The sequence below is a fragment of the Carassius carassius genome, chromosome 24 (assembly GCF_963082965.1).
Source record: "Carassius carassius chromosome 24, fCarCar2.1, whole genome shotgun sequence".
Lineage (NCBI taxonomy): Eukaryota > Metazoa > Chordata > Actinopteri > Cypriniformes > Cyprinidae > Carassius > Carassius carassius.
This window is the reverse complement of record NC_081778.1, coordinates 13,702,428-13,727,650: the sequence shown is the minus strand read 5'-3', so window position 1 is coordinate 13,727,650 and position 25,223 is coordinate 13,702,428. Positions and strand designations below refer to the sequence as shown.

Sequence of the window (25,223 nt, the reverse complement as noted above, 5' to 3'; positions counted from 1 at the left end):
CTTTTAGGAATTATTCAGCAGACAGATTTAAGTTATAAGCAAATAATGAAAAATGGCACCATGTTTTATATATATATTATATATATATGTCTTCATTCATTTTTAAGGACATTCAATTTCAAATAAATAGAAAATTCATCTCCATCATTTATTGTAATGAAATACCACAGTTAAAAAAATAATAATTGTTGAGTTTTACCATGTATAGAAATAATATGAAACAGCTTTTCATCAAAATGAAATGCCTTGGCCTCTACCGAAAAATCCAAAGATGGGACCATGAGAAAATGTGGTTTTTAATAGAAAAACAAACAAAACAAAAAAAAATACAAATTTATACATTTCTATCAGAAATGCACCGGGAAAACATCAACGGATTTTTATCTGACATTTAAATTTAAGAGTTTGATTTTTACTTTGTGACCATGTGGAAATCACATCTTAACACAATGAATAGAATCTTATTAAATATAAATGGATTTGATCCGTAAATGTTTCAGAGTTCATTAATATTTTTATTTTATTTTATTTTTTTACTAATTGCTTTAAAAACAACCTGGAAGAAGGGGCCAGAGTCATGCTGAAGAACAAACAAACAAACAAACAAACAAGCATGTATAAAAATGTCTTTTAAAAAACATAGAGCTGTTTGCTAATTACGATTCGTATTGGAAATTCCCCCACTCTGGGCTCCGAGCACAAGAGAGCGGCTATAAAATAAAGAGAAGTTTCACAGAAAAGGCACGGTGATAAGTTGCAAAGACAAAACATTTTCCAGATCCAGCGTGGCGCTCCTGAACTGAGTTTAACCTCGCCGGTACTTTCCATTCTAATTAACCGGTGACGGATTACAGTGATAACGCATGACCAGAAAAAGAAAAGTTGACTGCAACTAGAATTACGGTTCATTTAGTTTCTGTGATTATCAGCCCTGCTCCTCTGAGCGTGATGCTGCTGTGTACTTCTCTAATACTACAGATCTAGTTTAAAGGAAGGATAGTGTACTCTATAGGGCGGCTAGCCCCTCAGCAGCAGGCACGATCAGCACACCGTCCGCTTGGCGTGTGCTAGCCAGTGTTTTTTGGCACCTACAGTATCTTTTACATCCTATTTAATCAGTCAAACTCGCACTAAATGTCGTCCTGTTTTATACAGTAGATTTTTCTAACTACCTCACTTCCTGTCCCATCTTCATGGCGCTTTCTGTTTCAGTTGCTGACTCTTCTAAAACTGTTTAACACTCCAGAACCGGAACAAGTTTTTTAGTGAGCAAAGAACATGTGCCTCATGAGGCCTGAAACACACGAGTACTGAGCGAGTACTCAACAATGGTTTCGATTTCTACATATCTGACAATACAAAGCTTCTCATCGTGATTAATCTTAACGATTGAATCCGGCATCATTAAAAAAAAGTGGCTTAGCTAGTAAGTGAAGTCAGTATTTCATACAAGGTGTACTTGACCCTCCCATTCAGAGGAGCTACTGCTAGGCTGGTCGGGGTCTGAGTCACATTTTGGGGTGTCAGAGTGACACGGGTTCAAACCGCTCGGAGTTTCGCCCAACTCGACGGATGTAGCAGAAGGTACCGGACACATATCGAGGCCTACCAGGTCTAATTGTGTCGGTCTGATGGGCTCACGTTCTCCTGTGACGATACCGGAGTCAAACTGCTGCTCTGCCTCTCCATCGCCCCCCGCTGTCCACTGTGGAACGGTGCACTCAGACGGCTCTGATGTCATCCTTGCCGACTGAGCACCGAATTCACCAGCTGAAGGAACCAAATTGATATTCTGCGGGTTCATGTCATGAAACCAAGCCATGATGTTTCCTAGTAGGTTGGCGTTGTCAGAATCGAAATCCGAGGTTTCCATATGTCCCGAAGGAGCCTGGAATGGACCCTCAGCAGACTCAAAGGAAGGATTGTTGAGATTGTCAAAACGCAGAGGGACGTTCTGGCCACTGATATTACCGAGCTTCTTTAGGCTGTCACCCACCTCTAACAGCTCAGAGCTGCTCAGTGCAGCACGGGGCACGTCTATCCCACACAGCACTGGGTCCAGCCGTGTAGGCAGGGATGATCCGATAGCCCCCAGAGATGCTTCGTTTGCGAGGATCTCTTGTGCATCAATGCCAGCACTGGCTCCAGTCAGCCCAGACTCCTGCAGAGACAGCTGGATGGCCAACAGGATATTCGGATCATCCTCATCCAGGGAACTGTGAGGCTGAAAGGTAAAAGATCAGATGTTACTCTCAGCTGTTCCACCATATAACCTCTGTTAAGAGGGTCTCAACTCACCCTGGGCAGACCCAGTCTCTGACCACCACCGATTTCTTGAGTGTCTGTAAAAGACACGACAAATGGAAAATGTTTCGTTTAGTTGGATTGCTGGTACAGTTTTGTTTTTTTATTGCAAGGATCTCTACTCACTACAAAACCATTGATATCAATGGTGATGGTGCGAAAAACACAAGGATTTGCAACCCATGATTTCTCAGTTAATGTTGCATAATAATCTTGAAGGTTTGTGTTTGAAATCGTTTTAATAATCTTTTGTTGCATGGTGATGACTAACATAGTAAAGCACATGTGGAGTGCTTGATTATAATATTAACTACAGTGTTATTCAATATCACATTTAAAGTTCACATCTTCTAAATGTACTAAATTGCAACTTCATCAGAACGAATGTGTATATTACAAATACATCACCTAAACATTTCAACAGAAAATAAAACTTTTGGCAGTTTACCACAGTTAAAAGGATTTTGGATTTGGATTCAATCAGATTTACAGTACAGCATGTGTTGTTCAGTGTGCCATGTCTTCATAAGCAGAGCATATGGCCTGACAGACATCTTTTCTCAAACAATGAGCAAGAGATCCATTACATTTATTTATATTTCTCCCAAAAAAAGCCTATACTGCAAAATGAAGTGGTGATAAATTGGTTTACAGTGTATTTTCTGCTGACTTCAGTGTGCAGAGGACAGCAAAAAAAATTGTGAAAACTTCACTCGCAGCTACTTAAGCAATGGAGCAACAAAATGCTTACACGTAGCAGCAAATATGGGCACCAAAATGAAAACACTTTCATGAAAAACATACCTAAACTGCTGTGGCCTAGGTCATCAGGTTCGGGTGTGTTGCTGCGGAGGCTGGCCATGTCTCCTCTCCTGCGCTGCCTGTGTCTGCGTCTGTACTGGAACTCAGCATATGCCTACAACACAAAACCGCACACAACACACCATTTCAAAGATGCTTCAAGAGGTGCACCAGCATTCCCACTGGACCCTGTGAATAAAAGTCAGACTCTCAGAGGAACCCTACAGCTCTCTACAGGAATTCTGCTGTGTGGCAGCATCAAAGTTCAGGGCATCGTCATGTCAGAATAACAGACAGACGCTTTGAGTAAACTCGAGAAGGCTATTTTAAAGGAATAGTTCAAAACAAGAAGCAAAATGATGGCATTATTACTCAACTTGTCACTCAAAACTAACTAAGCTCCACAAATCATGTACATATCCGCTCTGTAATGAAATTTACTACAAAACTAACAATATATGGCATTTCGGTGTATATGTGTCAGTATAATCTATTTAAGATTTAATCACCAATTATAATTGATCTATACTGCACTTCTTCCAACTTTATTTTTTTACCACAGGTCGACAAACCCCCCCACATGCAGTTACCATGCAGTAACGACAGCAAAAATAAATAAAGTACATTTAGGAAAAACATTCCTGATAAGTACCGCTCAAGCATCAACAATGAAAAAAAAGGTTGAATAAAGTGCAGCACTACTATTACGTTCTACAAGCCATAAATCTAGAGCAAAAAAAAAATTGCACCATAGCCTGCACACATGATTTTAAAAGAAGAGCAGCAACCAGCAATACAGACTGAAGTGGTGGCCTGGTTCACTTTAAAACATCTACAAAAACGCATATTTCATGACCTTTCATGGAAAAGTCAAAGCAAAAAGCAGGAAACTGCCTTTTGAAGTTGCAACACCAAAGGCATCTTTTAGAAGACAATGTTCGGGATACATTAACAGAAAAGAAAAAGATCTCGGTCTCCAGATGATGTTAACCGCATAAGTATTCTTTATCTGGAGTGCACAGCAATCATCTGAAATATATGAACAGCGCCAACAGAATATGAACAGAAAAAAATTATTCATGCGCCCAAATAAAAGTGGACAATGACATCAGTGATGGAGTGTACATGACAGGTGCCATTCCACTGGTTGTGTAGCCGTTCCTGAGATGGGATCTAATGAGGATTCTTTGATACCTGCGGATGGCTTCCTGTATACTGACAGTGCTCTCTCGGATCAATTCCTCCGAGAAAGGCATGATTCCTCTGGATCTTTAGAACAAAATAGCGGTACACTGTTTAACATTAAAAGTCTCACACATTCACAACTGCTGCAACAGGACTGAATCTTGTTATATAGGTCGGTATGCACTGCGAAAAACGTCAGGCACCATATACCAGCTAAGAAGATTTACCAAAGACACAAACTATTCCCAAAGTCTCAAAACTAACCAAACAAAAGATTTACCTCGGGAGAAGCGAAACCCAAGTACTCCCAGTCCCATGTTCCACCGGCAAAACTGTAAACGCAAACAAAAAAGTAGGTCCCATGTGATCCTATACATTGCGAGGCTGCATTTGCAAATGAAAAGTCACTTTTAGGAAATACACTACTACTGTTAAAATACAGTAGCAAATCAAAACCTTTACTTTATAGCAATGTGTTTTCTATGTCTTTTAGAGTTTAAAACTGGATTCATATTTTTTAATACCGTTTTCAAAAAAAAATCTTTATTATTGTTTATAAAAAAATCTATTTTTAAAATATATATATATTTCAAGGTTTCTATTTAGCTTTTTTGTTTATTTTTAAGCAGCCTGTAATTGAGGAAGAGCCCCTTACCTGCGTCGAGGGGCTTCGGGAGAATCGTTGGGCGCCACACCTCTTGCCACGGAGGCCAGAAACTCTTGCCTCTTTTGTTGCACCAGACAGGCAGCGCGGATTATCTTGTGGCGAGGCGTGCGGAGGTAAGGTCGGTTGACTTTCTGGGCAAGATCTTCAGTCACCATTTCCAAGTCAGTCTAACAAGAGGAATAAAAGTAAGTTGTCACGAATTCAGAACATACACAGTAAGCATATCCCATAACTAGCATCTGTATTACTAACCTGCATAAGTTCAAATATTTCCTTTTTTGTGCTTCTGGGCTCCAGAAAGAACCCATAAGGGTAAGAGCACTTGAGAATACGACGAGTCTTAAGTAGTTCATGCACTGCATCTTCAATGAAAGTAGTATCTGGAGGGCCACCTTCTCCTGCAACAACACAGTAATACAATACAGGAGTTAATATCTAATTTAAAACGTCTACAACACTAAGTATTAAACTTGATATACTGCTAAATGTAGAAGGAATTACTGTGTGAATATAAAAGCAAGTTGTATTCTCTATAGAGTGCTTCCAGTCTGTAAATTCAACAGACTGATACAAGGTTGTCAATGCATCATCACAGCTTAGAAATAATTAATTAACACTGATTATGTAAGTGTGGTTTTGCATCTTACTTCCACTCAAAACTTTGCTCAGTTGTTCCATCTTGTCTTTGGCCGTCTTAAGCAGACGTTCTTCTAGCTGTAGGAAGAGATAAAGACCATTTGCCTCTGGGTCATTTTGTCACATCTAATGTCAATCCACAGACTGCCAAATGTCTGATCACTAACCATATGATTCATAAACAGCAGGTCAAAACAAAAAAGGTGGTTTTTCACTTTAAATGCCATTTAGACAACCTCTAGTCAAGGTGGTTGTTGTCCAGACTAAGCTGCATTGTGAACCAGACTTCATGGCATTTCCTGTAGCCGATGACTATGTTTGACTGTGTGAAATCATGCAGATCTTTGTAGTTTTTTTTTCTTTTCTTTTTTCTTTTTACCTTGTAGCTGTGCTCGTGGTTCTTAAAGCGTGTGTAATAGTGCATAAAGCGATCCAATTCCTGGAAGTTCTTGTGTTTCTTCTCAGCCTGCAAAAAAACAAAAAACATAAGTGAGTGAGTGTGTGTGTGTGTGTGTGTGTGTGTGTGTGCGCGTGTGCGTGTGCGTGTGTGTAAACATCCAAACACACCCATACTCAGTTTTAAGATATTTTTCTTTCTTTTTCATTACTTAGAACTCCATACTTACTCCAACTCTTATGGTGTTTGATAAATATATAAACAAACAAAACAGCATGAGCATGTATGTAAAAATATGTACCTCAACGGTCATCTCTTTAGACTGCTCCTCCACCTGCTGAATGACCTCATAGCGTGTGCAGCGGTAGTAACCTCCTGTAGAGGAACTGTGTTTTTTCCACTCTTCCAGACAGATCCAACAGAAATCATACTTGCACTGTACACACATACATTCTTGATTAACAACATCTAAACTAAAACTATTAGTCTACTTTTATTATGTCACTAGCAAATGCATAGCGGGCATTACACTGGGATTCTGACAGCAAGGATTATGTGTGTTGCTAGGAAACTATCTCTCACTTTTTATTTTTGGAGTGCTAGTACTTGAAATGTCTTTCCCTGTTTAGCAACCTTGTTTGCAGGATTATCAAGATTGAATTAACAGTAATGGATTCCTTCCTAAGCAACACCCACACACATTTCTTGTTCTTTAATCAAAGAGATTTATCCAGATTTCCTCATCTATTGTTTTAAAATGATTTAACATCAGCCCACTGTTGCACAAGAAGAACTTTAGAAACAAATCTTAATCTTAACAGTCAATCACTCAATTATGATTGGCATAACATAAAAAGCCAAAACGACAAGTAGAAAAGCTTAAATTCAATGCTTTTTAATAATCCTCATTGAGCCTTCCAATCAGGTTTCATCCAAATTTCCACTTTTGACAGTCTTGATTTACTCTTTTCATGGCTCAAAAGCCAAATTGTCACAATTCCCTCTTGGTTTACTTCTTACTGGAAGATAACATTTCAGCTCTTTTGAAAACAACTCTTTTACTCTGGGAATCCCCCAGGGTTCTGTTTTCGGCCCTCTCCTTTTCCAAATCTACAAATGTTTTATTTGTCATACCAGCAACCATAATAGTCTCAGTTATTTTATAACCTGTTTTGATACACACCCTCCCACTCATTTCGGTCAGTGCCACTGGACAAAGGAGATTTAAAAGTAATTCAGATTTGTGTACTGACTTAGTTTTTGTCAATCCCTTTCAAACTTCCTTGGTATGAAGTTTGACCATTTGTTTCCTTCCAACGTTCTCACTAACTCTTCTCAAGCCTGCATTTTACAGCTCCAAAAAACTCCATAACTGTGCTCCATACTTAACCTGGTATATGCCGTATATAAATCTATTATTTTTACACAAATAACCTTAGCACACTGCATGTGGTTACAGCCCTCATTCTTCTGAATGGGAGATTTGCAGTTGGCACAGGGTTTGGAGTTGCTGAGTAACCACAGGCAGTTGGCAGCATCTTCATACGCCTCACTTACACCTGCCACTGTAATGGAAAAAGACAGAAATAAAGTTGCTTAAGGTCCAAAACCATTTTTGGACAGGTAGGAATGTTACTTCAGAATATTTATCTTAATAGCTACTGAAAAGTCGATCAAAACAAACTTACGTTCTTCCGGTTTCATATCACTGACTTTCTGGAGCCACATCTTCCAAGTTTGGCAGTCACATGGTTCATGGGCCTCTCCTTGGCACTCCCTGTGGGTAGAAACCCCAGTGTGATGTCAGGCCTTAGCATAAAGGAAACTCCTTTTCTAGTGAATATTTTATTTATGTTCTATACATTTTAGTTGTTGGTGGTGGACAGGCTTTGACGGATAAATATGCGTGTCAAACATGAGTAAGAGATTAACTTATGCTAACATATTAACATGATGTAATATAACAAGATCCGTTCCTTGTACCCTCCAGGTTTCAGGAGTTTGAGATGTTTTAGTTTAACATTTAGCATTGTTTTTTTTCCCTGCCATCGACTAACCAATTAGGACAGAATGGTGACATACCAGTTGAGAACCACTGATATAGAACACTGATATAGAACACAATGTTGGCAGACTGTTGACCAAAAATACATTTAAACAACAGCTTCTTTCATATTAGATTCAATGCATATTCACTCAGGCATATTAAATGTGTATATGAGACAGAGAGTGAAGGGTGTTTTGACTCAAATATAATGCTCAGATTTGGCACTGGCAGTCATGAGATACGAGCCCACTGTGTAGGTGCGTGTATATGTCTGTGTTTGTGTGTTGGGGACATAAGGACCAGAGCTGTGGGAAAGAGAAACTCAGCCAGCTGCATCGGCAGTGACCACTGTGAGCAGAACATACATCCAAACACACATTCTTCCATCATTTTTCTATATTTATGTAACACGGGTGATCTTTTCAACAACGTCTTTGTTAACGTGATTTGCACTGCTAAAATAAATAAGTGCAGAATATGAGTCCTTTAGAAATACTGTTAATATTATTTAAATACTATTAATATGAGTCCTTGATATAATTAACGTTATATCAAGTAGTGAACTGGAGATATTGTTCAGAATTATAAATCCTCTCTTCTGGTGTAATGACTTGAAAGATTTGTATCAGTGACTGGCACTGACCAGCAGAAAAGATGGCCCTTGCCACAGTCCACCGCAGGGGCCTGGAGGCAAGGAAAAGTGAGCGGGTCAGAGGTACTGGCACCATGCCCCTGTCCAGCCAATCGCACCGCTCTATCACAGCCAGCCCGCGGGCACCACCGGATGGCAGGATTATTCTCCACAAATGCCTGAGGGAGAAGAAGAAAAAGAGTAAAAAGGAGGACAGAGAACGAATGAAGAAGAAAGCAAGCGAGGGAGGGAGGCATTTAAAACCCAAAATACTGCCTTACTCATTTAATATGTGGCTCTCTGCAATTTTCTGATTCTAATGTATAATGACTGCTAAACTGTATATTTGGCATTTTTAGATGGATCTCATGTCCTCTTTGTTTCCTATCAACACAAGTTAGAATAGATTAGAGAATTCTTTACTACATAGTTTCTGACTATAGTAAAAATGGCTTTGGACCTCAGTACTAATTTCAATATATCACCAATTAAAGTAAGAAAACAGAATCATTGTTCATAACAACAACAAACCAGTAAGAGAAATAGAGTTGCACTGTAGCTAAATATCTAGGCTAAATAGCTGCAAATTAACATTAATAATATATATATAATATGAACTTATATCATTCAAAGGTTTTGGGTCAAAAATTGTTTAATGTTTTTGAAATGTCTTTTATGCTCACCGAGGTTGCATGTTTTGGCTGCATCCAAAATACAGTAAAACGTAAATGAAATTATTACAATTTAAAATAATGGTTTTCTTTTAGAATATATTTTAAAATGTATTTTTTTCTGGCTATGGCACAGATGAATTTTCAGCAGCCATTACTCCAGTCTTCAGTGTCACATGATCCTTCAGAAATCATTTTAGTATGATGATTGGTTATCAAGAAATATTTATTATTATTTATTATGTTCAAAACAGTCGTGCAGTTTAATATTTCTGTGGAAACCCTGATACGTTTTAATCTAGATCCTTTGATAAATATAAAGTTACAAAATAACAGCATTTATTTGAAATAGTAATCACTGTTTTAATCTGTAGCACTATGGGATTCTACTCAAATATAAAGGTGCTTTATAAATAACATTTATCATTATTATTATAATTTGCAACAACTTAATAACCACATTTGATCAACTGAATTAATAAATAAAAGTTTTTCATTTTTTTTAAAATGTTTGATACCAAAATTTGATACCAAAATTCTAAATGCGTAAAATTTTCACATATTTTCACTGATTTAGTAAGTTATATGTAATAGGTGTAAGTTAGTAAGGTAGTTGTTAAGTTTAGGTATGAGGTAGGATTAAGGGGTCTAAAATGTGGTCATGCAGAATAAGGCATTAATATTAATGTGCTTTATAAGTACTAATAAACAACCAACATGCTAGTAATATGCAATAGGTCCTGTTACCATTATAGAATTAAATAAAATGATTTCTGTCGTGTAAAGTTTTGAGGTTTTGCCATAAATCTTTGCTGATTAACTAAAAATATTTAGTCCTTTCTGGTTCATCTAATCTGCTAAATTTTGTTATGATGCCAGGATCGGAGTTAATTTTTGCCAACAGCTCCAAAAGTCTGTTAGTACACTATGACCCTGAAAATGGCTACGACAGAGCTCAGACGCCCCTGTGGAAGATTCAACATCATCATGGCAACATAATGAAAGGCTTGGGACTCCCCGGGCGTCAGAAGTGTCATTCTCAGACATTCTCAGATGAGAGCTGCCATTGTTACAGTTACTTCAACACTCTCAGCTCCCATTTCAATCTTCCACCATTCTGGACTGACTTCACAATAACACTAAACACGTAAACTCCACTGTCTGAATGGAAAACCAGCAGCATCACAGGGTTTTTTTAAATCAAAACTCGGGCCTAGTGATGTATGTCTGTTGTACTGCTTAATCGATCTTCAAGTTAAACTCTAAATAAAACAATTACAACAGTATCTAGGCACATAATTAAGACTAATGTGCATCTGATCATGTAATTATACCTTGATGTCAAACTGCAGATAACGTTTGTCCATCTCTCTGGACACAATGCTCTCAATGACCTCAACAGGAACCAGCTGGAAGCAGTCATAGGCTGGGCAGAAGATGTTATGGGCCTCCCCCTCCTGAATTTTCATATTCAGGAAACTGCCAAGGGCAAGTACACAGAGACTGATACATGACCATTACAGCAGTAGTGAGGACTGTCTATGGTTGTAATGTGACTGAATTAAAAGCCTCTGAAGAAAAAGCCCTCACCTCTCCCAGCATCCTCTGCAGAACTCGTGACCACATGGAATATCAACAGGCTCCTCAAACAAGGAGGCTGCACACATACAAATTCCGCACTGACAGTGGAGAACAAAACAACATTAGTGAGGCAATATCATGTTAAATGTTATACAGCTAGATATAAACTACATTCTATACATGAAGCAGTATAAAATTGATCAGAATGATAAACATTTCATCAAATGACATTTGGCTGTTTAATATCATGAAAAACAGTACATTCCGATGAGGGGGTCAAAACAAGGCAGAAAATAGCTTATTGATGTAAAAGCTTTTTTGTTGAAAAAAGTTGAAAACATAAGTGGACCTCAAAGAACAGTACAAAATAATAAAAAAGGCAGTTCATGACCCCTTTATTTAATTTTTCATTTTAGATTACACTCCTAAAGCACTTGCAGCACTTGTCATTCAGCTATCAGAAGCACAGGATGCAGGAAAAGCAAGTTCAAACTCTAATTTCAGAAATAAAATTTATGAAAATATATTACATTTATGTGATTTGTGATTTTTGTATGGTAGAATTTAATCACTGGAACTTAGAAGCCAAACATGGGTTAAATTTTTTTTTTTTAGCTTTTTGGTGTTTGTATGTAAGGTCTATTATACATGCAAATATATTTTACTAAGAGTACAAACCAAACAAACTGTTGAACCCAATTCTTTTACAAATATTTTTGGTTTTTGGTGTTTTCTAATATCTGCTACTTTTTTTCTTCTTGTTCTTCATTTTCATTTTGCAACAGCCCTTGTATTTATTTAAGAACCAAAAACTTTTTTGCAGATGCAAAATATGGATAAAGCTGGATATGTTGATAAAGCAACATTTTCATATGCAAATATTTGGGTTTATCTGTAGGTGAAAGTAAATATAGATTCATATATAGATTCAGAGATATGGACCGTGTAACAAGATTTTGAACAGAAACATTCATGTTTGTTATCCTTAATATACCACTCATCAGAGGCAGTAAGAGGTTGTAGCACAGAGGTTGTAATCTAACCCCATGACTACACCACCGAAATGTATCTACCTATGCATTCAATTTTATTACATTGAAACAAACTACTGTACATCACCTCGACAGAAGAGGTCTTACAATGAGCTACCAATCACTAATAGAGGACCAAATCTGATCCCTCACCAAGGAGTGATCATCATCAGCAGGGGTCAGGCTGATCTCATCCGGAGAAGTGATAGATGAGCGTGTGGTGCGAGGCGTACGGGGTGAGGGCAGGGTGTCCCAGGTGTTGTAGCCTCTGGGCGGGGGAGTTGGCATCTGAACACCTGAGCGCTGACAGCAGTTTTCAGCATTAGACATCCAAGCTTCCAGGAGTTTCTCCCTGTCCCAGTCTAAATTTCAAAAGGAAACTTGAGTCAGTATGCATGGCCAAAAAACAAAAAAAAACAAAAAGCGGTACATGAGGAGTCACCCAGATTCTAAAAATAGACATTCTTTCCATCATCAAATGTATTTTTGCAGTGGAATTTACAGCTGATTCAAGAGTTTTATCAAAGCTGTTCTTCTGGGTGGAAAAACCTACCCAGGGGCCGGACTCACGAAAATCTTCTTAAGAAATAAATTAAGAAATTTCCTAAGATTATTTCCAAGAAGTTCGTAAGAATGTTTTTAAAGGGTTAGTTCACCCAGATTTACCCAAAATTATGTAATTAATAACTTAATAAAATACATTTTGGTCCAAAAAAAAACAAAAACGACGACTTTATTCAGCATTGTCTTCTCTTCCGTGTCTGTTGTGTGAGAGAGTTCAAAACAAAGCAGTCTGGATATCCGGTTCGCGAACGAATCATTCAGTTCACCAAATTGAACTGAATCGTTTTAAACGGTTCGCATCTCTAATACGCATTAATCCACAAATGACTTAAGCTGTTAACTTTTTAATGTGGCTGACACTCTCTCTGAGTTCAAACAAACCAATATCCCGGAGTAATTCATGTACTCAAACAGTACACTGACTGAACTGCTGTGAAGAGAGAACTGAAGATGAACACCGAGCCGAGCCAGATAAGAAGAATCGAGGAGCTGATGATACTGCGCATGTGTGATTCAGCGTGAAGCAGACTGACACACAGAGCGCATGAACCGAACTGATTCTTTTGGTGATTGATTCTGAACTGATTCTGTGCTAGTGTTATGAGCGCGGGTAAACCAAAGGCTTGAATCAAGGGCAATCATTGCAAATGACGCCATTACATCGAGCGCAAAAGAACCGGTGAACCGTATTCTTCAACCGGTTTATTGAATTGAACTGTCTGAAAGAACTACTGGTGATCCGAAAACCGATGCAACCGGTTCTTGACTCGTGAACGAGTCAGTTTATTGTTCGCTATCTGGCTCGGCTCGGTGTTCATCTTCAGTTCTCTCTTCACAGCAGTTCAGTCAGTGTACTGTTTGAGTAAATGAATTACTCAGGGATATTGGTTTGTTTGAACTCAGAGAGTGTATCAGCCACATTTAAAAAGTTAACAGCTTAAGACATTTGTGGATTAATGCGTATTGGAGATGCGAACCATTTAAAACGATTCAGTTCGATTTGGTGAACTGAATGATTCATTCGTGAACCGGATATCCAGACTGCTTTGTTTTGAACTCTCTCACACAACAGACACGGAAGAGAAGACAATGCTGAATAAAGTCGTCGTTTTTGCTATTTTTGGACCAAAATGTATTTTCGATGCTTCAAAAAATTCTAACTGACCCTCTGATGTCACATGGATTACTTTGATTATGTTTTTATTACCTTTCTGGACATGGACAGTATACCGTACACACAGTTTCAATGGAGGGACAGAGAGCTCTCGGACTAGATCTAAAATATCTTAAACTGTGTTCCAAAGATAAACGGAGGTCTTACGGGTTTGAAACAACATGAGGGTAAGTTATTAATTACATAATTTTGCTATCTGGGTGAACTAACCCTTTAAGTGCAATTCTTGAAAAACTCTTAATAAGTTCTCAAATATATTCTTAAAGAACATCTTAATTTTTTTCTTAAGAAGAAAATAACAGCCGTTATCTGAATGAATACATGACACAGTGGTAAACTCACACTATTGTCTTTTTGTGCTCCCTGTAGATTACCCTAATAATCATAATAAGCATGCACCATAGACTGTATATTTTCGTTGCGACGTTGACTGCCATTTTGCTTCACGTTTTTAATGCAGCCTGTTACTTTTTAAATAGCCTGTCTCAAGCTGCAGCGATATGTTTCCTTAATTTTTGTGCCGTGTTTTTGCGCTCTCATCTGAGTGAACGCTTCCGGTATTTGAAAGTGAAGTGAAAGTGAAAGTGAAGTGACATTCAGCCAAGTATGGTGACCCATACTCAGAATTTGTGCTCTGCATTTAACCCATCCAAGGTGCACACACACAGAGCAGTGAACACACACACACACTGTGAGCACACACCCGGAGCAGTGGGCAGCCATTTATGCTGCGGCGCCCGGGGAGCAGTTGGGGGTTCGATGCCTTGCTCAAGGGCACCTAAGTCGTGGTATTGAAGGTGGAGAGAGAACTGTACATGCACTCCCCCCACCCACAATTCCTGCCGGCCCGGGACTCGAACTCACAACCTTTCGATTGGGAGTCCGACTCTCTAACCATTAGGCCACGACTTCCCTCTTCCCATTTGAGTCTGCGCTTCTACAGCAAATGCGTCCTGCGCATTCATATGCGCTGAATACTGGCAAAGATTATATATTTATAAATTAAAATTAACGCCGTTCAATTAAACCTCCCTATCTGACTCGTTTTAGAGTTGCTAATGAGTTTTGAAGTCAGCAAAAAGCAGCGTCACACACAGGCTAAACATGACCGCTCATGTTAACATTTAACGGTCATCGCTGTCCCTTCAGAAAACTCGTGCACATCTCTAGTCCTCCTATGTATTATATGTAGCTGTTGTTGTAATGCTTAAATATAACAATTAATTTGAAATAACCCAATAAATTAATTAAATAATTATTATTGTTTGGGATTTAAGACAAGTGTGGGGCTGTCCTAAATTTAAGAAGTTATTTACGATGATTTTAAAGAAGATTCTTTTAAAGAATTTGAATTCTTCTTAAGTTTTGTCTTAAGAACAATCTTAAGAAAAAAGATAAGAATATTCTTAAGATTAATTTTTGGGAATACAAAATATTCTTAACTTTTTTCTAAAGTTAAAAAATAAGAAGAAAACTGCAGTAAAGAAGAAATTTCTTCTTTAGAATGTTTTGTGCATCCCCCAGCCCCAGATGTTCAGTAGGTTCCACTTGACTTTGTCTTTATATCAAACCTGCCAGTCATGGCTGGTATAATCCCACATGGGAGGAAAAAAAGGAACTGAAGTATGCTATAAGCAATAATAAGTAACCATTAAAACGCATTTCAAGACATTTAACACTTAAAAGGTGTTAAAAGACATTCACTTCCTAAAAGAAAAAGGAAGTTTTACGCAAACAGAACAAAAGTTCATAATCCTCTAGTTCAAGGCTATGCCATGGGATGGTGGTGACATATAAAAAGGACATATACTTTGATACTGTCGAATGAACTTATCGGTCAAAATCAACAAACTGTGCTGGGGTAAGAAAAGATAAGAAATGCCACTTCCCAGAGGAAACCCTGGAGAGAGATTCCAGACGCTAAAGGCCAGATAACACATTCCACAGTCCAAGGCAAAACACAAACAAAAACAACTAAATAAAACTTGTTTCCAAAGAAAGAGGCAAGATTTTCCCAAATGAAAATCCTCAAAATGCATTACATCCGCTAACTCAATCGTCTGTACTCTAGTGTGTATGCCATCACAGTCTTAGGAGTCAAGAGTGTGAATTTGGGTTTAAGTTTAAAAGAAGGTAAAACTGCATATTTGAGCCTCAGCTGGTGGTCTCCAGAGAGGCTGTGGCAATAATAGCAGTGCACATGAATCAGAGCTCTGCCCTTTTCTCCCATGGGCTCTAGTCATCTGGAACAAGGCCTGCTAGACAGCCTGCTCACATAATTGAAGATTATTAAAGAAAGCACCGATCCAATTATGAGTCTGGTGCCAGAGAGTTTAGCAGCTCTAGACAGGAGTGCTCTTGTAAAATTAAGGGGAAGGAAATATTTACGTCTGCTTTGTGAGCATGGATGCATTTCAGATTTGCTGTACAGCGAAATACCTTACAGGTTAGTTAACTTCTCCAGGGACAATCAGAATGAACCTAATAAATAGACCTGCACAGAATATATGCCCACAGATTTACACAGAATTCCCAAACACGGCCATCCCACACAAAGTTCTACAAAATTCCTTCCCCTTGCATGCTTGTTTTCTAAATAATAGTTGGAAGCATAATATCCATAATAGTCAGAATCACCATATCCGTTCAAAATTTAATTACATGCCTTATAAGTAGAGGTGGGCGATATAGCCTCAAAACTATATCACGATATTTCAAGAATATTTGCGATAACGATATTTATGACTATATATATATATATTTAAAAAAAATTTAAAAAAAAACATGGAACAAAATTGTATTGTTTTATTATAAGCAGTAGCATTTAATAGTGCAAACAGAATAAAGGGCATTTTCAATCCTTTTCCAATGAGCTACTGTCATCGATGACAGACTACCTAACTTGAACTGTAAATCTATTGTCATAAGTTGGCAGCAGCAGCTGTATGTTCGACTTGAAACAGACCGATCGGTGTACAGGTCCATAGCTGGGGTTTGCTGGGCACCGGTGCAGGTTTTACCGGTCTGCCTGGTTTGAAATTGTGTAAATAGCACAAATATGATTAAATATAGAAATTAAAGAACATTTAAGTTTTTTCAAATTTGTAGGTGTCCAGGTACAGAAACTGAATAATCAAATGTAAATAGCATTGCACAGTCTTTACTGTAAAAATTACATATAGATTAATTATTGTTAAAACTACAAAGTAATTCGGTAAAGAGCAGTGAGTGGTTTTTCTTGGATTAACATTAAGGACACTGACAGCAGCTAGTAAATTAGGGGCAGTCACAATACATCCAATATGATACACATTCCATTTATTTCGCAATTGTTTACTTTCATTTAAGACATAACCGACCATTTTTTCGAGGATACTTTAGAGGTGACAATTTTGTATGAATCTGTCATTTTAAGAGCAAAAAGAGACAAAACTCAATTCGGTGTTTTAGGCCTGTAGAAGCTTTTTTGTGCTTGTATGTTTAAACTGGAGAGGTGTATTCATTCATTCAGGCATGGGTGGAAGCGGAGAACAGCTCGGTTTGGTGTTTACGTGGCTCTCAGTTGAGTTTTTCTGCTTCTGTTTTGAATGTTTAAATTGGCATGGCATAAAACACATGCAAATGTTAAGCTTATTTTTGCTTTATTCACATACAAAAAGTATTGTCATAGCTTCATAACATTACAGAGTACCACTGATGGCAGGTGGACTATTCTGACAATGGTTTTCATACTTTTCTGAACCTTGACAATGTATTTTATGAACGACATTATGGAACGACATGGGTGTAAGTGATTAACGAGAACATTTTTATTTTGATGTTGAGTATCCCTTTAAAAAAAGTGAAAGTTGGTCAGTCCAATGCACCTTCCACAGATAATTTAAACTAAAATCTATGTCATCATTTACCTATGCTCAAGTCATTTGTCCATCAAATGACTTTCTTGTGCAGAAAAAGGAAAATGAAAAAAGAAATTAAAAAATGTGTTCCCCCAAATGAATCTGTTTAATTACTTAATTGTGTCATTTTAGTTAAATCGTGCCACAATATAGGCTACTATTTCGGTCCCTCGTTTCAACTGTCGTTAAATCGTGATCACAATATATTGAGTTTTTTTTCCCCCCACATGTGTAAGGCTCCGAAAAAAGGAGTTAATATAAAAATGATGTAATACTTTAGATAAGTGAATAAGATTTTTCCATCAACAAACTCTTAATTTGCTGATAATTGATAGTAAGTAAGGTAGTGGTTTAGGGATGGGGTAGGGTTAAGGGATCTAAAACATTGTCATGCAGAATAAGGCATTAATAGTGTTGAAGTACTAATAAACAGCCAATAAGCTAGAAATATGCATGATAATAAGCAACTAGTTAATAGCGAAGTGTTCACCTATACTAAAGTGTTACCAAAATGTCAAAGTTGCGCTTTTTCATAAAATACAAATGCATGATCACGACTGACTGTCAAACAAAACAAATTAAAATAGAACAAAATATACCAAACCAGAACAAGCAAACCAAACAAAACCAATGTTTATAGCACTAGTGAGAGTGTAGTACTCCCAACTCTCAACACATTTTACCACAATTCAATTTAGGCAAGCCACCAGCAGTGAATATATCTTTGAGGGTGTGTTCACGCTTGTCATGTTTGGTTCAATTAAAACGAACGCTGGTGCAAGTGCAACCTGATGCGCACCAAACAAGCGGACCGAGACTGCTAAAAAGATGGGTCTCGGTCCAGTTCCAAATGAACTCTGGTGCGGTTCGAATGAAATATGAATGCAACACATACCAAAGACTTTTAAACGAACCAAAAACAGGAAGTAATGACAACATGCAACACTTCAATTATGAGCACGCATACCGTGCGCCTACATTTGAAATAACAAACTTAAGCTTGCAAAAGACGCGATATGTGAACGGCCCCTTAAAGTGCCTTTTATGAGGTCTTTGTAAGTTTGCAGGTGGTGAAATTAAAGTAAATGCAGACAGCATTAGGTGCATTGTACTTAAAGCGGTGCTGAGCAAACCGATCTGTGAATGAGTACTTCGATGTCATACACCGATCGGTCTGCGCAGCACCTCTTTAAGTCGAACACACCAACTGTTTGGGGTAGGGCTGCTCCGATCACGATCAATGATCGGCCGATCGTGAACGGAGCAGCCCTAGTTTGGGGTGTTCGGGGACTTCAGTCACGAAATATACGTCATTCAACCCGACCAATGAGGTTGTGAACGTATCATTTTGCCTTTAGGTTTGGTATCTTTAGGTTCACTGTCAAAAATGCCAGTGTGAACGCTAAGCAGACCAGGATCAAATGTATCATTTTCTTTTTAGGTCCGGACCCAAACGAACCAAGAGAACCGAACTACAAGTGTGAATGCACCCTGAGTGTTTGACACAATCATACCATGAGCCCGAAGAAGAGCCTCTGCAGTGAAGAGAGGAGCTTGCAACATATCTGCCGTCTCCACTATCAACATGTCCTTCAGTCTCCTGAGGTCCTGCACTCGCAAACCTTCATAAAACTGAAACATAGACCATTACGTATTAATCATCTAATCATAACTAAATCAGCAATCAGTCATCGGAATCAAACTATTATATTTTTATTGGTCTTCAAAATGCAGGTTTAAATCGGTCACATCTGGAAACCAGGACTTGAGGCCAATGTTAATGTCACAAGAAATTCCAGTTTATTTGGAGAGCTTACCTCCCTGCGGTCTAAGGCTGCATACTCTGCCTCGATATCCTCTGCATGGGGGTCAGTGGAGAAGACCATCTGAGACTCCAGACTGAGCGCAAGCTCCTTATGGTGCTGTCTTTCTGCACAGTCACATGGGGTCTCCTTGATCTCATTCTCTGCAAACAGGTCTGCACTCCGCTTCACCAGAAACTGCAGAGAGAAGGTAATACTCTTAATATGCAGTGGAAAGATCACAAAATTAAAGAGGTCTATGAGGAACCAAATTTACCTTATAGGCAGCGTTGCTGAGATTTGGCTCAAAAACTTTTTTTGTTAGGCTGGTTAAGTCTCTTTACATCCCAATAGCAATCACCAAGTTAAGTGGTCTAAATTTATTTATTATTTATTATATGTATTTATATCGTCGTTGGAAGGCATAGGACCATAAAGTGTTCATCCAGTCACAAAGTTCTACCCTGCCTTTAATCTTTTAAGATAAGGTTTCACTGTACCTTTCGGAACATTAACTATTATACATATACACTTACTTTTTTTATTTTTGAGAAGTAGATATGGAAGAAAAATTGGCCAGTCAAATTTTTTGTGTGTGTACTGAAGTACTGAAGATCCGTTCAAGGAAGTTTCAAAACATGAATCAGTTATATTTTAAAGCAGACATAACACAAACAGTTTCTGGCCATTTCATGTTAATCTTGAGTACCTATTGAGTAGTACTGCATCCTTCATATCTCCGAAGAGTCTTAAGTTTTATCAGATTTATAAAAGACTGATTCAGCTGTACCGCTTCTCTCCAAAAACAGTTGAGCTCCTGATGGCATGCTGTGAGCGGAGCTAAAGAGTCACATAGCACATCACCATAGCACCATTTTGGAGAACATCTGCTGAACACAAGCAGCTTACGCTCTTCTGTGTCAGCCACGACACAAGAATACGTTTTCTATGTGCATTTACACTTTGATTTTAAAGAAAACAGCACATCCGTGCAGCGCGGCCCACACAGAATGCAGAGAGACACAGAGACAAATAGTTGCATAAAGTCGTTATTTTTGTTTTCATCGTATACAAAAAGTATTCTCGTCGCTTCATAAAGTTTTGGTTGAACCACTGATGGCAGATGGACTATTCTGCCAATGCTTTTCATGCTTTTCTGGACCTTGACAGTGTAATTTACTTGGCAGTCTATGGGATAGTCACAACACAAGCCTCCCGGTTTTCATCCAAAATATCTTAAATTGTCTTCCGAAGACAAACAAAGCTTTTACGAGTTTGGAACAACATGGGGATAAGTGATTAATGACAAAATTTTCATTTTGGGGTGGAGTATCACTTTAACCTGGAATCGTACTATAAAGTGTAGCCAATAAAGTACCTCCACACATGTCTTCATCCCTGAGGCAGCGGCGTAGTGTAGTGGTGTGTTTTTTTTGTTATCTGTGGCACTGACGTCTGCACTCTCATATTCACCACGGTCCAGTTTGGCACCGGTCCATTTTAGGATCATCTGGAGGCACTCAGCCCGTCTGCGTTCATCTTCATAGGGACGGGCTAGTCGTGGTTGCAGCGCCCCTTCAGAGAGCAAGATATTTGGCCCCATGCACAACACATGCAGTGTGGTCTCATTGTGCATGTTACGTTTGTTGGGGTTTCCATCCTTGCTGAAGAGGAAGGACCTGTGAAAAGATGGCATGTCAAAATAATGGCATGGACAAAAAAAAAGGTAAAAAGCACGTTCAACAAAAAAAAGAGTGCAGTCATTGGTTCTCAATCGGTTTTGCTTTAAGAAACCAGATTTTAGGGATGTATCTATAATAAAATTCTGACAATAACAATATGCCAATGATTATTTTTACACCACACCACCCCCATATAGCTAACTTTCCAAAAGCAAGTCTCTTTCCAACAGTTATACATTTTGAGCAACACTGGCCTGCTGATTCAGACCCAGAATCTTCATCACATTTGCAGTTGAAACAGCTGTTTTGTCTTAAAATAACTTTTTAAAGATTGGCCTCTAAAATTCCACACTTCTAGGCCAAAGAGTTTCACACTGGGCTGGAAAAACAGCAGAATGTGATGATTTGAGTACTTCTAACAGTTTAAGAGCATTTAAGAACCAAGGAAGTCTTGTATCACTTAAAAAATACTGCTTGGAGCCTAATAGATAGACCCGAGTCTGTCAGATTCTAATGTTCTGTGGAGTGAAAATTTACTATAAAACCCAATTCTTCAAAATCTTATTTCTGTATTCATGTTGGTTTCATATGGCTTAGAAAATATTTATACAATTTCCAAAAAAAGAGTTATAGTTAGATACTCTAAAAATTTAATGAGGTAATAACCATCAAGTAGAAAAATAATTTCATGTGTCATAATTTGGAAATTTATTTGGAAAAAAAATGTTTTTAAATATATTTATCCTATATCCTAAAGGAATGAATTCTAATGAATTCTTAATTCATTAAAAATAATTGCATCTTCAGGTAGTGGCACCACATTACATTAACAATGTCTTGTCATGAAAAGGTTATAAGATATTTTAAAACACTTATTGACAATGACATAGTCATAACTGTCTTCAGGCCATCAGAAAAATAAAAAATATGAAATACAAAAAACACTGTGAAAGTATCTCAAGATATCTTCTTTTATGTTGCAAAGAAGAAATAAAGTTTAGCAACAACATCAAGGTGAGCACAAAATTGCTGAATTTTCATTTTTTAATAAACATTTACATGAAAAAAAAAAGACACCAAAGCATAAAGTCAATCATTTAACATCTGGAAAGTAGAAAGAAACTCAGTAATAGCTTAAAATAAAAACTAAGCAGAATGCCAAAATACAAAATATTACTGGATAAACCATGTCTTACCTGAGTATGCGTGTCATGGCATGTCTGGCAGCATAATGGAGCGGGGTGTTGTGTTGGTACGGTTCCCCATATGAGGTGTTGGGGTCTAGAGACTCTTTGAACTGAGGGTTGCCCTCGTACAGCTGATAGGCCAGAACCTCGTCTCCACTGATCAGTGCCTTGCGGAACTTGGTGGCCGTGTTCCCCATCTCTCGCTTCCCTGCTCTCCAGAACGATCAGACCTCTTCAGCCTGTGGGTCCACAGATAGCTGACATGGTGCGCTTCCTGGAAACAAGAATAAAGCAAAGAATGAGTCCAGTGTACTTCATCAGATAGAAGTCAGCTACATCATACAGTAAATATCAGAAAAATCTCCAACTCCACCACAAGGCATGTTAATAAGCAAAACACAAGCCAAAGAGAATAAATCCTATTTGAAGTTGTGATAAATGTATAACCCTTACAAGCACATGTAGTAAAAACCTGCTGGAACAGGCCTGAAGTGCTTATTAGAAGTCCCACCACAACCAAACAGCACTTACAAAACAAAATCACGCCTTTTAACCACATGAGAGGACGCTAAACATTCCACTTTACATGTGTGCGCTTTAGAAGACCTGCAACAGCAAAGCAGCTTCTAAGAGCTGATCTAAAACCAGCACATCTACGCGAATCCTTGTCAACCTTCCAGACAGAAAAATGAAACCAGGTCTTGGATCAGAAGCAGACGACTAATTGTCTCAACACACTGACTCCTTCTCCACAGGAGCTTGTGAGGAACGAAACAGACTTCCTCCAGGAACACTAGGGGCTTCCGGCTCCCTTCGCCAGCTACAGTCGACCTACTGCGAGCAGGTTCTGTCGAGGGGCAGGATTCAGCAGGGCAAAAGTTATGCCCCCACAAATGCCATCTGTCAACATGGACACCTGAGGTGTAAGCTGTTTTCATATTTACACCGACATTGCGAATGTAGTATTTTAAAAGCAGAAAGAAAAAAAAAATTAATTGGGCAATTTACAAAATCTAACTCGAATTTCATCACAGACAGTCAACCTATTGGATAAAACACAACTCATCTGGCATAGGTTTACAGCTAACCTCTTTTGGTCTTGAGTTGGCTTATATTGAGCGTTAAGTGTTCACTATATTTTAAAAGAGGGCTGTCGTATAACATTAAAGGTATAGTGCATGCAAAAATTACGATTATGTTTACTCATAATTTACTCAACCTAATGTTGTTCCAAACCTATTTGACATTCTTCTGCGAAGTACAAAATTCTGAAGAATGCTGGTAACCAAAGACTTTTTTGGTTACCACTGACTTTTATTGATACACCCAAAAACAAAAGCACAAAAACATTGCAACATCTCTCAAAATATCTTCTTTTATGTTCCACAAAAGAAAGAATGTCATGCGGTTTTGGATTGGCGTGAGGAAGCAAATGCAAATAATGGAAGAATTTTAGAATTTGTAAACAATCTCTTTAAGCTTCTCATTGGCAAAGCGTACAAAAAGTTTAATTCAATCACTGAACATCTAGAAATCTGAAAACCACTCGGTTGTGATAGCTTAAATAGCACACATCATTTTATTCTTTTTATATCAAAGTGCCGCAGATCTGCAGGGCACTGTAATGCGCTCGTTATGTCTAACCTTACAAAAATATATTGCCATGGTAAGCATAATTTCCACCAGAAAACAGTTATGAGAGTTGAGAGTTGAGTTCAAGAGTTCCTCACATAAAACCAGTCATTTAAAAATCCCCCTCCTTCCAAAAAAAAAGTGCACTCACTAAGTAATTGTTTAGCAGTTGTTTAGTACCTGCTCCTCACACTTCACACATGCATATAATAGACATTTTTGGATTCAATTTCAATCATTTTTGTGTATAAAATAAACTCAATTATTACTGCTGTCTCTGTCAGTTGCATAATGTTAGATCGGTGATGTAAGCATGTGGGCGACCCTCTCCACGTATAAAATAGCTTTTTCTAGAAGCCCAAGTTATCTGGAGCCTTCATCTCACGTGGATTATTCCAATAAAAATGATCAAACATGTTTCTCTACGTGAAATAGTTCGATTAGCAAAAAGCGATGTCTGAAGCATATGTCATTTTAAATCTGTTACATGGTAACTTTTGTAAGTGTATTATGATACGTTAACGTTTAATTTCTCCTTCAGTGAGAGAGTGAAATGCTCGGCATGCAGGAAGTCAGCTGTGTGTGTGTTGCTCCAGATTCTTTGCTCTGTTTATAGCCAAACGTCGATTTCCTAGAAGGGGCTGGGCGATGTGTTTACAGCCTCTGCCATTTACATACACGTTAAATAGATTTCACACTTGAATCACTAGAAAATAACCACTGGGCTGTGCTTTCATGAGTTCAAAACATTATTATTTAACGTTACACGGACAGAAATAGTCCCCAGGGCGTGTTTGCAGCTGAGCACTGTTTCTAATAGTTGGATGGGTTTATTTTCCATGCATCCCTTATGGCGCATCTTTATACTTGTAATTATAAAAATCTATATAATTAATATAATACAATTTGTGTTCAGATCAGTCATGATAATAACCGAGTAAGCTTGGCAACTTGACATTACCCAGATGTTACAGAGAAAGACAAGTGTTTATATTTATAAGTATAAAAATACAAGTGCGGTTTTATCGCTGTCAACCAGTCGGCTAGTTGTTATGACACATAAATATATTAATAATAATAGTGCATGTCGTTTCAAAGAAGTCATTTCACCGATGAAGCACAACAAATAACTAAATAACCTACTTACCCAATTAGCACGACGATAGCGGTCGTTTTTTCTCTTTCTGACCCGGAATAATTTAGCGCTTATATGAGGAAACCGTGTTTACTCGAAATACAAATCTGCCTCTCGTCTTTGTTGTCAACGGCATACGGTCCTCGGCCGCCGTGAAGCCTCCGTTAATCACGCCGTTGCCTTCACTGAAATGCAGT

At 38.1% G+C, this 25,223-nt stretch overlaps 1 protein-coding gene across 1 annotated transcript; it reads right to left on the bottom strand.

Annotated features, from left to right (window-relative positions):
- Positions 1-356: 356 nt before the first annotated feature.
- Positions 357-25,223, bottom strand: LOC132102856 (ankyrin repeat and IBR domain-containing protein 1-like). The gene is made up of 20 exons (XM_059507546.1): positions 25,039-25,223; positions 22,269-22,533; positions 20,769-21,069; positions 19,406-19,588; positions 19,103-19,220; positions 12,105-12,313; positions 10,930-11,018; positions 10,674-10,818; positions 8,681-8,847; positions 7,679-7,767; positions 7,425-7,555; positions 6,292-6,426; positions 5,973-6,059; positions 5,605-5,671; positions 5,210-5,355; positions 4,946-5,124; positions 4,571-4,622; positions 3,109-3,220; positions 2,299-2,342; positions 357-2,224 (listed from the first exon to the last, which is right to left on the bottom strand). Exons 2-20 carry the CDS (start codon positions 22,454-22,456, stop codon positions 1,445-1,447), a joined length of 3,222 nt encoding a protein of 1,073 aa, XP_059363529.1. The 5' UTR covers positions 22,457-22,533; positions 25,039-25,223; the 3' UTR covers positions 357-1,444.

Excerpts from the sequence above, each read along its gene's own strand:
- LOC132102856 (XM_059507546.1), bottom strand. The coding sequence starts at position 22,456 with ATGGGGAACACGGCCACCAAGTTCCGCAAGGCACTGATCAGTGGAGAC. Across the intron at positions 21,070-22,268 it reads GCCATGACACGCATACTCAG|GTCCTTCCTCTTCAGCAAGG; the intron begins GTAAGACATGGT and ends ATCTTTTCACAG. Across the intron at positions 2,343-3,108 it reads CCTAGGCCACAGCAGTTTAG|ACACTCAAGAAATCGGTGGT; the intron begins GTATGTTTTTCA and ends TGTCTTTTACAG.